The 15,937-nt window shown below is 39.3% G+C and overlaps 1 protein-coding gene across 5 annotated transcripts in view; it reads left to right on the top strand.

Moving 5' to 3' along the window:
• The window catches only part of LOC122539411 (serine/threonine-protein phosphatase 2A 55 kDa regulatory subunit B gamma isoform), a 343,268-nt gene that overhangs the window by 252,413 nt on the left and 74,918 nt on the right, over positions 1–15,937 (top strand). For all 5 annotated transcript variants that reach the window (XM_043674223.1, XM_043674219.1, XM_043674221.1 and 2 more), the window contains one exon: positions 11,056–11,220. In XM_043674223.1, coding sequence (XP_043530158.1) covers positions 11,056–11,220 — 165 coding nt within the window. The remainder of the gene's footprint in view (positions 1–11,055; positions 11,221–15,937) is intronic.

The raw sequence follows: 15,937 nt of genomic DNA on the forward strand, positions 1-15,937 counted from the left end.
CTTCACTATCCTATCTACCTGTGACTCCACTTTCAAGGAGCTATGAACCTGCACTCCAAGGTCTCTTTGTTCAGCAACACTCCCTAGGACCTTACCATTAAGTGTATAAGTCCTGCTAAGATTTGCTTTCCCAAAATGCAGCACTTTGCATTTATCTGAATTAAACTCCATCTGCCACTTCTCAGCCCATTGGCCCATCTGGTCCAGATCCTGTTGTAATCTGAGATAACCTTCTTCACTGTCCACTACACCTCCAATTTTGGTGTCATCTGCAAACTTATTAACTGTACCTCTTATGCTCGCATCCAAATCATTTATGTCAATAACAAAAAGTAGAAGACCCAGCACAGATCCTTGTGGCACTCCACTGGTCACAGGCCTCCAGTCTGAAAAGCAACCCTCCACCACCATCCTCTGTCTTCTACCTTTGAGCCAGTTCTGTATCCAAATGGCTAGCTCTCCCTGTATTCCGTGAGATCTCACCTTGCTAATCAGTCTCCCATGGGGAACCTTGTCGAATGCCTTACTGAAGTCCATATAGATCATACCTACTGCTCTGCCCTCATCAATCCTCTTTGTTACTTCCTCAAAAAACTCAATCAAGTTTGAGATTAAAACCAGCTAAGATTGATGTTCCTGCTAACTTTGTAGAAATCCCTTTTGGGACATGAAATTTTAATGTCTGGTGATTATCAGAATGGATTTAGCCATAACATTGCTCCATGGTTTAATTGTGATGAAAGTTTATGATATATTATTTGTGGGAAGTTGGATCTTCGAGTAAATGGGCTTTTGGTTTTCACTGTGGTTAAATTCTGATCTTTTGTAAGGAAGGGTCAGAAAGTCATCTGGGATAGTGAACCAAAGATAGCATTTCCAGCAAAGCATAGAACATAGAACAGTACAGCACAGAACAGGCCCTTCGGCCCACGATGTTGTGCCGAACATTTGTCCTAGCTTGTGACTGAGTTAAATGACTCGCAAATTACCCAAGATGTTGCTAAATGGAACTTTAACAATGTATGGAAAATACAGAAGGCCAGAGGTCAGAAATAGGTTGAATGCAAAAGAAAAGATCCACTCCAATGGCAGGGCAGTCATTTAGTTTTTTGGAAGTCTTCAGGCCATCAGAGCTGGAAAGAAGTCTTTAAGCTGTCTTAGCAGCTTCAAAGTAGTCAAAAGTCAGAGAAAGGTTAGATAGCCTATCCACATGCCTCAGGGAGAGACAGTAACAGAAAGAAACACTTCTCATGAATGGATAGAAAGTTGCCAAAAGAAAGTATTGAGACCTCATCAGTTTAATAAGACATTTTAAAGTGTAGCTAGCAATCACACTTCATTGGGGTTGAGTGTCTGTAAAGTATATTACAAGGGAGCAAAAATGATTAGATTACTTAGTGTGGAAACAGGCCCTTCGGTCCAATAAGTCCACACCAACCCGCCGAAGCGCAATCCACCCAGACCCATTCCCCTACATTTACCCCTTTTACTAACACTACGGGCAATTTAGCATAGCCAATTCACCTAACCTGCACATTTTTGGACTGTGGGAGGAAACCGGAGCACCCGGAGCAAACCCACGCAGACACAGGGAGAATGTGCAAACTCCACACAGTCAGTCGCCTGAATCAGGAATTGAACCCGGGTCTCTGGCGCTGTGAGGCAGCAATGCTAACCATTGTGCCACCGTGCTGCCCAGAGTTGAATCTGAGTTGAAAAATGAGTTGAATCTTTCTTGTTACTGCTGATTATAAAATAATTCCAAATTTGTTTTGCTTTCTTGTGTTATAAATAATAAATTTGTTAAAAGTGAAAGTATTCAGTGACTGACCACCACAATTTGTGAATGGCAAAAATGAAATTTATGGTTCATCAAGCTGGGTTTCATTCTGGAATCTGCCTTGGCTAGTATTGCCAGTAACTGGGATCATAATACACTCAGCTATCATGGACCTGTGCATGAAGAATACCTTGGATCTATGCAAAAATGTCCCAGCCTCAGTCAATCCTTTCAAAATTGGGAGAATATTGGCATTAACTTAATATCAAGTTAAATTAATTGTCTGGAATTGTGCAATTGAATATATGCTTCTTAACAGCCAATTATCTGCTCATTTTGAGGGTTTTTTGGTGGTGTTTGTGTAATTCATGCCTCAACTTCTGGCATTTTTCATACACCCGTAGCAGTCTGCGCTGGTGGTGAATATTCCCACTGTTTTTTGAGATTGTTATATGGTTTGATCTCCACATTTTCACATGAAAGCTTGCCAATTTTTTAGGAAGTGGTTGGAGGTCAATCACTCAGATTCTGTGCCTTATAAGTAATTCAGTAACGTCATTTAACTGGTTACAATCATAGTGGATATATAGATGGAATTTTAATCTGGGTAATGGGGTCCTCACACGAGCAAGAACTCTGCATGGCCTCCCATTAGGGGAAACTATCCAGTGGCTGGCCTTCGCTGGGATATTGGGATACTCTCCACCCGCCCCTAACCAAACATTGAGGGATCCAGACCAGAGGTGAACTTGGCTGGCATGGAGAGGTTAAAAGGAAGGGCAAGAAGTGGCTCTCAGCCCAAACACAACCCAACGAAGGGTTTCAGATTTCCTGCACAATCCCTTGGCACAACACTGGCTGAATGCCAGCGATGGAAGGATGAAGCCTCTCTCCAACCCGCCTCTTTCCTCCCCCCCGACACACACACACGCACGCGCGCGCACACACATGTGAGTGGCAATTGCTCAAATGTCCTGGATAAACCCTACAAGGAGGATGGTAGGGTAACTACCCCATACCCACCTCCAAAGATGCTGCTTGGGTTGGGGAAAGGCAATGTGGTGGGCATTAAATTTTGCCACATGCTACAGCAGAGTTTCTGCCCAGTTCCACTGTACATCCATTTTGGGTCAGACCTGAGCATTGGGAGCTGAGATACTGATTTTTTTTTTTACCTTATTAATACTTGCTGATTAATAATCAAACACAACATTCCAATCATTTTGAATTTTAACCCCTCATGATAGTGCCTGCATTTCTCAAGGTTTGGGAGTATGTGTTTCCAGATGACTGCATTCTGAGTAAGTAACAGCTCATGCCTGAGTTGTCTTTAATATATTGAAACAGATTTCTTCTTACAACAAACAGCCAGCAGAATCTGCACACCACCTCTGAACGAAGCCCAAGGCACTGACAAACAGAACCTCATGGCCTTGTGATGGGAGCTAGCAGTCTGGCTCACTTTCTTTTGACATTTGATGCAAAATGATTGGAATACTTATTTCTGTAAAAATAAGAACGTTGAAGTCTTTTTTTTAACCATGAAAGCAGTCCCAGTGGAAATGAGTGCTTGTGATTGGAAACTTTGCAGGGGGATATTTACCATAGTTTCACTTCAGACCTAAAATTGTCGATGCTGTCTCTTGGGCAGAAGTGGGTCCTGCAGATGCTGGAGATTAGAGTCTAGATTAGAGTGGTGCTGGAAAAGCACAGCAGGTCAGGCAGTATCCCAGGAGCAGGAAAATCAACATTTTGGGCAAAAGCCCTTCATTAGGAATGATCATCAGTTTACTAATGGAGTATAGACTTGATGGGTGATAAAAGGGTGGGTTGGATTTGTTCTGCTTTTTGTGCATATAACATACTTTGCAATGTCCACATTGTTACATTGATACCAGTGTTGTAATTGTCACTTTTAAAAATGTTTTGATTTGTTATTTCATAAGACAATATGAGGATGCATCAACAGGCAATGCCCTGACTACCCAGTTGACCTCCACAGTTTCAAATTGAAACAAAGCTTGGTAGTTAACTGTTAATCAGCATTAACTGGTACATTCTCCATTGCATAACTTCTACTTGCCAACTAATCAATACTCTCCTCCCATGCAGTATGCATGTTTTATTTCTTTCCCCCTGAATTGGGTTTCATTGTGAATTGTCCTGATAAAGTGAAGGCAAAAAGTTTCAACAAACATTGTCTGTTTGTTCTGCAGCATTCAAGCTCTGCACTTCTAAGTGAATTTTTGAAAATTAATGTGAGGTTTGTAAGGTGTTGAGGGTTATATTTTTGCAGGATATTATATTTAGAATGAATGAAAACAGCTCTGATTCTGCCAAATTCCCAGAAAGGTGTAGAAGACTTGTAAGCTGTTGTGCTATCACCTATCATTTTAACTTCTAAGCTGAAAAGGAGTTGGGATCAGAGAGAGTGAACGAGCATTTTCAAGAGTAAGGTCAACATTTCTTACATTGTCATATTGCAGAGCAGAGGAAATCGTTTTTGAAAATGGGTTTCAGATGTCCTAACAAATGAAAGACAATTGGAGATAGCAGAAGTTCTATGTATTTGGCAGAGCGAAGAGGCGCGTGGCTTTGTGAGCCCCCGCAGCTGAATGCTGGAGTGCACAGTTCTGACTGCCCCTTGACTGGAGAATCATGTCTGCTTTGGATCAAAAGTTTCTATCACAAGGTTTTGTTTGACTGAAGCAACTTATGCTTGATGCACAGATCTTTGGATACGTGAGGGAAGACATTCCACGCATTTTTGGATCCAGTGTGCAGACTTGGCTACATTTTCTTAATTAACTGCAACCTGATCTTTAAGATACTTGGACTCGAAGCCATGATGCTGCTTGATGTTACGATTTTGAACATTTGACAGTAGGCTCCTTCCAGCGATTATGGTCACTGTTTCCATGCTGCAAGGAGAGTGTCAGTGTGAATTTTGAACCATTTTCTTTGTTCTGCTTTGGTTGAAGAGACACCATCTAATTAATCTGATGGTAATGCTGTGGTGTGGGTAGGGATAAAAGAAATTATTAGAACAGGCTTTACTGCTGGAGGCTTTAAGGGACTGTCCAAAAACTGAGGTACGTGGGTTGGTAATCATTCGCTGTTATTCTTCAGCTGAGCAGAGACGTGGAAACACAATGGAAGCAAGTGTGGAGGACTGTAACTCCATGGAAACTGTGATGTGTGTAAAGCACAATGAGCAATGCCACTTTCTATAGCTTAATGTTTACACTGGCTACAAAAGGAAAACCATTTTAGTGAATAGTACTCTTCATCATTTATTACAGCAAACTTTTCAACAACACATTGTTTCAGTTGGCAACTGAAAGTTTGAATCTTTATTTTTAAAGTAGTTTACAGTCTCTATGAAAATTGTAATAGTTGCTTGAAATATGTTAGTGGCAGAAATCTCTGATCTGCTCTGACAGTGTAATTGGATAACTTCATGGAAGCTATGGCTGACTACCTCATTGTGCAAAATCTATGGCAGCAAATGGGAAAAATTATAAATGTACTTCTTTATTTCCCCTACTCTTGCAATAGGAATAAATTCTTCATCACTCACTATGCTGTTGTCTCACATTTATCAGTAAATCACATTGAATAATGGCAATCTGTGTTGTTTGAAAAGTATTGTTTCGCAGCAGTATTGCGTGCCCAGTATTGTCAGTATAAATATTATTAGCTGCAACTGGTTATGTTCATTTAATTTTGTTTAGGAAGTTTTACATTGGCTTAGGGGCATATGGTATCAGAAATAATCTGTTAGCATAGTTTTCTGATAGTGGAACATGCTTACAGGGAGCGTTATTTTCAAAATTTGATTCTGAGAATAGCGGACACATCCCAAACATGAATAACATTGAATTCAGTGGGCTGCTACTCAGTCTTTGCTCAGAGTTGGTTATAATTGAAACACTGAGATTAGATTTGTACCTTGAAATTTCTGCCAGATGTGTTTTCATAATAAAGTATCACTTAAGTGATACTTTATTGATAAAGTGATACTTAGTGGGCAGCACGGTGGCACAGTGGTTAGCACTGCTGCCTCACAACGCCAGAGACCCGGGTTCAATTCCCACCTCAGGCACCTGTCTGTGTGGAGTTTACACATTCTCCTCGTGTCTGCGTGGGTTTCCTCCAGGTGCTCCGGTTTCCTCCCACAGTCCAAAAATGTGCAGGTTAGGTGAATTGGTCATGCTAAATTGCCCGTAGTGTTAGGTGAATATAGGGGAATGGGTCTGGGTGGGTTGCTGTTCGGAGGGTCGGTATGGACTTGTTGGGCCGAAGGGCCTGTTTCCACACTGTAAGTAATCTAAGTAATCTAATCTAATCCTTTCTGTGTGGTGACTGCTACTTGTTTTTGTGGTGTCAACAGATTTCAGGAGCATACCAATGTTTACCTATATATGAACGGTTTCACTACATGGTTCACTATTGTGTTATTACTTAATGTTCATTGATGAATTGTTTGTACTTGTTAAATGGGAACTTCAAGTATCAAGTTATATTGTTTTGCATTGATAATGTTCTTCAACAGATGTTAATCCTGTTCAGATGTTGTGTTCAAATAGTCCTTAATAGGTCTTGTTGTTGTGCTGTTTAAAAGTAATGGAGCTGCATGATTCTGCTTGGCTCACTGGTTCTAGGAGCCTTCTTGGAGAGCTTGTTTAGAATACATTTAGAAATTATTAGCATGAAAAATGGCTGACCTGGGAATAACTTCCAGCAATTGAGTTAGACTTCCATGAAAAATGAGCCTTGTAATTTAGTTCGCGATATCAATGCAAAAGTTTTAAAGAGAAGATAGCAGTATTATCTCCTGAAACTATTCTCGCATGCATTATTTTGCCAATAGAGACCATAACCACTATTGATTGTTATAAAAGCATATTTGTTCACTGATGTCGTTTTAGGGAAGGAAATCTACCTTTCTGACCTGAACTGACCTACATGTAATTCCAGACTCCCAATAATCTGCCAAACGTTTAGCTGCCTACTGGGCCATGAAGGATGGGCAATAAATGCAGGCTTTAGGAAGTTTTTATTAGCCTTGAATATAACATGTCCAACAACCTTATCTGATGGAATCCAAAATAAACCAAGAAATTTCAAGTGACTTTGGCATCAGAAGTTGTGTTTAATAATCATTATGTCGGACCGACTTTCTCTGTTACTAAATTATGCATGGTCCATTGGGTTGCAGCTCCAAAATATTGGGGAAATGGTATAGCGGTAATGTCACTGGATTAGGAATCCAGAACTCCAGGGTGATGTTCTGTTGGCATGGGTTTGAATCCCACCATGGTGACTCGTAAAATTTGAATTCAGTAAGAAAGCTCATTTAATGATGACTCTGCAAAAACAGCTGATTGTCATAAAAGCGTTCGTTCATTGGTCTTTAGAGAAGGAGATTAGACCCATTTTCCTCTGACTAATATGCAATTTAGCCTGGCCAATTCACCTGACTTTCACATTTTTAGATTGTGGGAGGAAACCAGAGCACCCGGAGGAAAACCAACAGACACTTGGTGATTGTGCAAACTCCACACAGACCCGAGGCTGGAATCAAACCCGGGTCTCTGGCACTGTGAGGCAGCAGTGCTAACCACTAAGCCACTGGGCAGGCCCAAAAATGCCATCCTTACCTAGTCTGACTGACATACCAGACTCTCATCAATGTGCTTAACTCTTACACTGCCATCTGGGCAATTAGAAATGGACAACAAATGCAACCCTAGCCAGAAATGCCCATCAACAAATAAATTGACCTGTTTTTGAAAAAGCTTGGGCATCTTGGAGTTGAGTTACTTTAAAATGAGAAGCTTTGTTCCCACATGTAATTTCCTCCTTTTAAGGTCAGATGACCTAATAGCAGAAGTAGGCCATTTTGCCCATCGAGCCTGTTATGCCATTCAGTGAATTGTAGCTGATCTGATAATCCTTAGTTCAACTTTCCTATGTTTTCCCTTTCACCCTTAAATTTCTTACTAGTTTAAAAATCTATCTAATGGCACTCAATGATCCATGCTCAACATCCCCCGTGCTAAAGAATTCCACAGACGCACTACCCTCTGACAGAAGAAAAATCTCCTCTCAGTTTAAATTTGCCACTCTTTATTCTGAACTTATGTCCTATGGTCCAAGGCTCTGGCACAAGGAGAAATGACATGTTGGCTTCTATGCTATCAAGTCTCCTCAGGAGCTTGTACGTTTCACTAAGATTACCTCTCATTCTTCTAAATTCCAATGAGTACAAGCCTAATCTACTCAATCTCTCATCATAAGACGGTCTTTTCATTGTTGTACCAGCCCAATGAATGTTATCTGTACTCTCTCCAATATGAGTGTGTTTTACTTCAGATAACTGGCTCAAAACTATTCATAGTACTCCAGCTGTAGTCTGACTAGTGCACTGTATCATTTTAGAAAACCCTCCCTACTTTTATACTTCATTCCCTTTGAAATAAAGGCTGATATTCTATTCATCTTCCCTAATACCCTCTGAACTTGTTTGCTAGATTTTTTTGTGATTTCTGGATAATGATTCCCAAAGTCCTCTGCTCTGTAGCTTTCTGCAGTCTTTCTCCATTGAAATAATGTTGAGCTCCTCGATTCATCTTGCCAAAGTGTATGACCTCACATTTTCTAACATTAGGCATAAACCTACAAATGAAATGTAATTGTTTAACTTATCTATCTGTTTGCAGATGCTGTACATTCTTAACTACTTGCTTTCCCACTTATATTGGTGAATGACACAAAAATGGCTATAGTACATTTGCTTTCCTCATCTCTCATTAAGATATGTTTTAGACAAATGTAGCCACTGAGCACTGATTATTATAGCACACCACAAGTTATGGATTGCCATTCTCAAAATGGCCCCCTTATCCAAATTCTGTCTTCTAATAGTTAGCCATTCTATAACCATATTCCATCATCATGGGCTTCTAGCTTATTAAGCAGCCTAACGTGGTACCTTACCAGATGTCTTCTGAAAATCCAAGTATGTTACATCTACTGTGTCTTCTTTATCTATCCTGCTTGTCATCTTCTCAAAGAATTCTGGTGAATTTGTCAGGCATGAGTTCCCCTTCATGAAACCATGCTGACTCTGCTGATCATATTATGTACTCCTAATTCTCCATTGCATCCTTTGTTGACTCTAACAATTTCCAAATCACAGATGTTAAACTAACTGGCCTACAGATACTTGTGCGGTTACATGGGCAGATTTTCTATCCTCTGGGACCTTTTCTGAATGTAAGGGTTCCTGGAAGATTATGACCAGTATACCCACTATTGTACATGCTTTAATATTCTGGATCTTAATGTCATACCCCATTGCTCACCAGAAAAGAAAATATTTGACTTACTTTCAAATCTTTGTGTTGGTGTCTATAGTCTAGCCACCAACAAACCTCTGAAAATAGATTGCCTTCCAATTCTACTTCGATCTCTTTACCAGTTGCATCTTGCTGAGACTTGGAGCAGACAACTGGATTGCAAAATAAGTATTAGATCAGCACAATGCAAGATATTTATTTAACAAAGTCTGATTTTTCAATGGGATTGCGAATGAACAAATACAGAGATGTTGATTACATGTTACATTTTTAAAAAAATTTGCATTTGGATCTTTCTTCCCCCGGTTTGTTTCCCTTGTCACAGATTCTTGTTGAACTTGCAATGCTTTCAGTAGTAAAGTCTGCAGTTAACTATAGGTCTCTCATACTGTACCCTCTTCACCTGATAAATCTCAATTAATGTTACTTCCCCTCTCTCCTACAAAGCACCCAGGTCTCATCCAAAAAACAGCGAATTGTGTAGTCATGCATTTACACACAGCCTTGTGGAGCTATTATATTGTTTAGGTGAAGCATTTTCTTCAGTTATATAAGGTTATTAGAAAAGGTAGTGAATGTGGTGTCAAGACATACAGTGGCATTTGTCACTGTTTCTATTCTGGATAAGACAGAATCCAACAAGGCAGGACTTGCACACACAATGGTAAGGTCCTGGGGAGTGTTGCTGAACAGAGGTGTCTTGGAGTGCAGGTTCATAATTCCTTGAAAGTGGAGTTACAAGTAGACAGGATAGCGAAGAAGGCATTTGGTATGTTTGCCTTTATTGGTCAGTACATTGAGTAGAGGAATTGAGAGGTCATGTTGCAGGACATTGGTGAGGCCACTTTTGGAATATTGTGTGCGGTTCTGGTCTCCCTGCTATGGTAAGAATGTTGTGAAACTTAAAAGGGTTCAGAAAAGATCTACAAGGATGTTGCCAAGGTTGGAGGATTTGAGCTATAGTGAGAGGCTGAATAGGCCAGGGCTGTTTTCCCTGGTGCATCAGTGACCTTATAGAGGTTTATGAAATCATGAGGGACAGAGACTGAAAAGCTGAGTTCTTTTCCCCAGGAAGGGGAGTCCAAAGCTAGTGGGTTTAAGGTGAAAGGGGAAAGATTTAAAAGAGACCTAAATGGGCAACTATTTCGTGCATAAATTTCATGTGTGTATGGAAAGAGCTGCCATGGGAGGTGGTGAATGCTGGTACAATTACAGCATTTAAAAGGCATTTGGATGGGAATATGAATAGGAATGGTTTAGAGGGATATGGGCCAAACGCTGGGCAAATGAGACGAGATTAATTTAGAATATCTGGTCAGCATGGACGAGTTGGATGGATGGGTCTATTTCTATGCTTCTACAGATCTTTGACTCTATAATTCACATTCTGTTAAACTGTCAGTAACTTATCAAGTCAAAAATGTTCCAATTTCCAGAGGGAGATTTGACGAACAATTGCCTGACAATTTTGAAATGCTGGACCTTTTGTGAAATCTGAATATCCGAAAATAAAACACACTGGGAAATACTGCATTATGATAAAAGCCAGAATATTTAATGATAATGAAGACCACGTCATATTTTTTGGGATTTTGTGGCTCATACTTTCTTTGAAAAGTCGGTAAATGCACAAAAAGATACTGAGGTAAACCAAGACTTCATCAAACTTTTATAACTTTAGTGGGTGGACATTAATAATGAAAAATGTTGCTTGTATTATTGGCCAGTCTTCTCTTGAGAATGATTAGTTCAGAACGCCCTGTTTGATGCTTACCTTGTATGGAATAGGTCAAGAACATTAGTATCACTGTTTCTGTAAAATGTGTTCTTTTATGCTCCTTTGTAAAATATTCATGTAGTATTTATCTGTTGTTGCAAATGTGTTTTTCCTTAATGAAGTCTTTAACCCAGATATTGTAGATATTAAGCCTGTAGACATGGAAGAGTTAACTGAAGTGATCACAGCTGCTGAATTCCACCCCCACCATTGTAACCTATTGGTTTACAGCAGCAGCAAAGGAACATTGCGACTCTGTGACATGAGGGCAGCGGCACTATGTGACAAACATGCCAAATGTAAGTACTCATTCTCCAATTGCAGATTTACAGTCATAGTTGAAATGTTAGAGTCACCCTGTAGCTGAATGTTGGTTGGCAATTACTTAGCTGAAATTTCCATCTGCAGTCGCTCTCCTAATGGTTCAATCGAGAGTTTGACAGCTCAGGGAGCGGGTAAGTCTGCAGTCCAGCTTTGGGAAAATTTATGTTGTCAACCAAACTGGTCTCTTGAATAACTCTTATTCATTTGGCACAACATGATCTCTGAACGTGCTGCCCAAGGTCAGCAATCTCTTCTTGTTCTCTTCTTGCATCAGCACCTCCCTTGATTTCTCTTGGTTTCACTTACCATTGAGCCAAGGAAACTTGGATGGTCCATGGAGTATGGACAATGTCAGTGTCTGTCATGGTTGAAAAGATGTATAGGTTTTGATCGTTTTCAATATCTATCTGAAGACTGGATTGAGGTAGGCAAAAGAAAATCTCAACTTAGATTATGTACTGTTTCCACCATACATTAGATTTAAAAACTTTAACCCCTTTTATATTATGCAATGGTGTTGAGCATAATGAATTCCAACACTTTCAAAATGGGCAGATTTCTGGTTCAGTATTCATATAAATAATGTATTTTCTCTCTTTTCAATCTGTGTTCTGCTGTAAACATGACCATGTGGACCATTTTCTGAGCTTACATATACAGATCAGAGAATGCATAACTAAAAAGCATCAGCCAAAAATATTTTTATTCCCAAAGTTCCCAAACTGCGGAGAGAGATGCATTTTTTTCCTTTCGCGCGTGTGTGTGTAATTTGGATTTTTAAAAATATGGCTAAACAATTATATCTTCATGTTGCAAATGATTATTTTAGCCACCTTCATGGAATACAATATGTTGAGAGCTGAATGAAACAATAATATTTAGATTATAAAGTATGGGATAGCGGAACTAGAAAATGACAATCTTCTGAGGCTTTGAATAGTGCTGTGTAAATGCAATGTTTGCTCGTTTCATGAGAGGACTATATTTTAATTACAGTACTGACAGTCCCATAAAATTCTTTGTATTGCTAAACTATAGTGCAGGGCTCTGACCATCCAGGTCAACAGTGAGATGAAAACTTACAAAAGAAAAATAAGTTTCATCGAGGAGTCAATGAGTTGGTGGCACCAAGTTTCGTTTTAAAAGCTTGCAGGTTCTAGAAGAAGGCAAAGATGAAGGGATGTGAAGAATTCAGCAATTCTTAGGGAAATAGGAAGAAAGGAGCAGAAATTTCTGCTTCACAGCCACAGATTTCGATAAGGCACAGAATCCTCTTTGATACTTCCATCTACAGTGGCAACTCAGCCTGAATGAGTTAGAATAGATGACAATGCAACGAGATGAACTTATCAGCAACGTGCATGGAGGGAACAGTTCAGATTAAAACAACAAACCGGAATGGTTATGAACATGACTCTATTAACAACAATAATAAATAACAGCAATATCTGGGAGAGAATGAAGCCTCTGCTTCCAATTCAACAATGACAAATGGGAATATTTTCTCAGTGATAACTGATTAGAAAAGTGTGGAGGAGTAATGCAACTTCAGGCAGAGAGCTTTTGTCAGAACTAATAGTCTAGTATTTACTTACCATTTATATTTCAGTTTTTCAGAATGTGAGGGTCTTTTTATGGCCTTGGGGGTGTGTTTGCACCTTATCTTTGGAATGTAGGAGAGCAATCTTTCATTTCTATCTTTGAATGACTGAGTTATTGTTTTTCCTTGTTTCTGAATAGTGCTTGTGTGGTTTCCTATAGATAGGAAGCAGTTATTTGTGGGGGATTTTTCCTGATGAAGTTCCTGTTTCTAATCCAGAAACAAGGAGAATCGTTCTCCTTCTCTAATTTATGTTTCATTGTTAATGGTTCAGCAAAATGATTCTGAAACCATTTTTACCATAAAATTAACATTTCAACTGTTCCAAATTTGTATTACAGCATTGATTTTGCAAAGACAAATAGTTTAACAATACAGTAAGCGAATCGCCAACATGTGAATCTCTCAGGCTGCAGCACTGCGTGGAATTACAATGAGATTTAACAAGCCTGACGATTTAGATGGTCATAAATACACCATCTTTTGGTACATAGGCCCCATTTGTCAGATAGAGGTATAATAAGGTCTTGTAGTCATTGATTAAAGTCCATTTTCCAGATCTGTGAGTTGGAAAATAGCCATTTAATGTAGCAGTGCTTCAGTGAGCCAGTGTAGAGTTCAATCAGCAAAACAGTGTGTACAACATGTGACTGATACTGTGTGATGACAAAACAAAAAAATAGCAGTAATGAATGACAATCTAAATATCGTTGGTACCTGTATATCTGTATCAATATGAAACACGACAGCTGACATCGAATAACAGTTTAAGTAATTGTTGATTTTATTGCTTAAATTTTTGAGCCTTTTACAATTTTCTGCTTTTAAATTGAACTTATTTCTTGTCCATTGTGATTAACCTAATTGACCTCCTGCCTGGGTAAAGAAGGAACCCGAATATTAGTGCTCATGCCGTGTGATGACACCGATCATGTTGAATCAGTGGAAATAATTCACTGAACAATCTGAACTTCTGACATCTTGTCAAACCTAAGTAATGGGTACAGCTTTGAGGAACTGGATTGAAAGTAATTAGGCTGCAGTCAGGCTGGCACAGAGGCATTTACATGTTTGAGCTGAATAACTGATTGGCGCATTGAAAAACTGGTATAATAATGGCAACCAGTGGTCATCAGGTTTCGTTTTGTGACTTTAATTTATTGAATGCATCATCTTGTAATGCTGCTAATGTATCTCACTTCTCTTCACATTGATTTGCTTTCCTCTGGCATGGAAAGAATATACGCATGCTATTGACAGTATAATGTTTTATAGTCAATTATTGCTTTGCCCTGCCTAGTTTTTTTTTTGGGTTTTCACCAGACTGAGTCATTCCCATCAAACATCTCCACAAGTTGGGACGTGTCTCTCCCTCAGTTATTGTCGATTGTGGTCTGGATTATGTGCTGGAAACTCCTTCACGTGACTTGCAGTAAATCCATAACAGTCACCTGACTGTCTCTGTTCATATTACAACAATAATAGTAGCTTGCATTCATATAATGCCTTTAACATAGTAAATTGTACCAGTACGGTAGCATTGTGAGCAAAAATTGATTTTAAAATGTGATTGGTTCAGGCTAGATCTTTTTCATCTGATAGGAATTACCTTGAATGGAGTTGTCAGAGGGCTTGTTAGTGTATAGCCCAAAGAGGAAGTGCAGAGAACCAGCAAAACGTACTTGAACCGAGAGAGAACTATTTTGGGTTTGTTGTAATATTAAACTTTTCAGATCAGACAGACAGTACACCTCTAAGACTGTTTCATGATCTCAAGCTCTTGACTTAAACTTGAATAAGGATAATTATAAGGTTAAAAATCACAAAACATTAGGTTATAGTCCAACAGCTAGCTGCCTGATGAAGGAGTAGTGCTGAGAAAACTTGTACTTCCAAATAAACCTGTTGGACTATAACCTGGTGACATGTGATTTTTAACTTTGTCTACCCCAGTCTAATACCAGCATTCCACATCCTGGCAATTATGAGGGTATTAAAGCAAAGCTAAAAAACGTGAACTGGTAAATTAGTTTAAAGGATAAAGCAATAGATTTTTAAAGGGACATTTCAGAATACACAGAATAGATACATTCAAGTGAGAGAAAAATTCCAAACAAGGATCTATTATCCATAGTTAATAAAAAGAAAAAAAGAGTTTTAAACTCAAAGAAAAGCTATAAATTTGTGAAAAGCTGGGAGTTTGGTCAAAAGAATTGGGCAGAATATGTTTTAAAAAGCAAAGAATGAATATAGGATTAAGAACTTTCAAGTATGAAACAAAATTCACTAATAGAGTAAGAGTTTCAACAGCTATTTAAAGAAGAACGCCATTAACAAAGTGAGTGTTGGGCCTGTAAAAAAAAACTTACTCTGAGGAATTAATGGAAAATAAAGAAATGGCAGATGAATTGAACTGGTCTTTTTTATTTGTTTTCCACTATAGAGGATAAAATATGATCCCATGAGTAGCTGTCAATCAGGAATTGGCAAGTGGGAGAATCTCAAGAAAATTACAATTACCAGAGAAGTAGTCCACAGTAAAGTTGGATCTGCGGATTGACAAGTCCCACGTCTTGATGGTTTTCATCCTTGGATCTTAAAAGAAGTGGCTAGTGAGATAGTTGATGCATCAGTTTGATTTTTCAAAACTTCCTTGGAAGATCACGGTGGCTTGGCTGGAAGATCACGGTGGCTCAGTGGTTAGCATTGCTGTCTCACAGCAGCAGAGTCCCAAGTTCGATTCCAGCCTCGGATGACTGTCTGTGTGGAGTTTACATGTTCTCCCCGCGTCTGCGTGGGTTTCCTCCGGGTGGCCATGCTAAATTGTCTGTAGTGTTAGGTGAAAGAGTAAATGTAGGGGAATGGGTCTGGGTGGGTTGCACTTCGGCGGGTCAGTGTGGAGTTGTTGGGCTGAAGGGCCTGTTTCCATGCTGTAAGTAATCTTAAAAAAAAAAAAACGTCCTGCCTGATTTGCCTTTCCAAAATGTAGCACCTCACATTTATCTATATTAAACTCTCTCTGTCACTCCTCGGCCCATTGGCCTATCTGATCAAGTACCTGTTGTACTCTAAGGTAACCTCCTTCGTTGTCC

Source organism: Chiloscyllium plagiosum, chromosome 32 (genome assembly GCF_004010195.1).
Source record: "Chiloscyllium plagiosum isolate BGI_BamShark_2017 chromosome 32, ASM401019v2, whole genome shotgun sequence".
Taxonomy (NCBI): Eukaryota; Metazoa; Chordata; class Chondrichthyes; order Orectolobiformes; family Hemiscylliidae; genus Chiloscyllium; species Chiloscyllium plagiosum.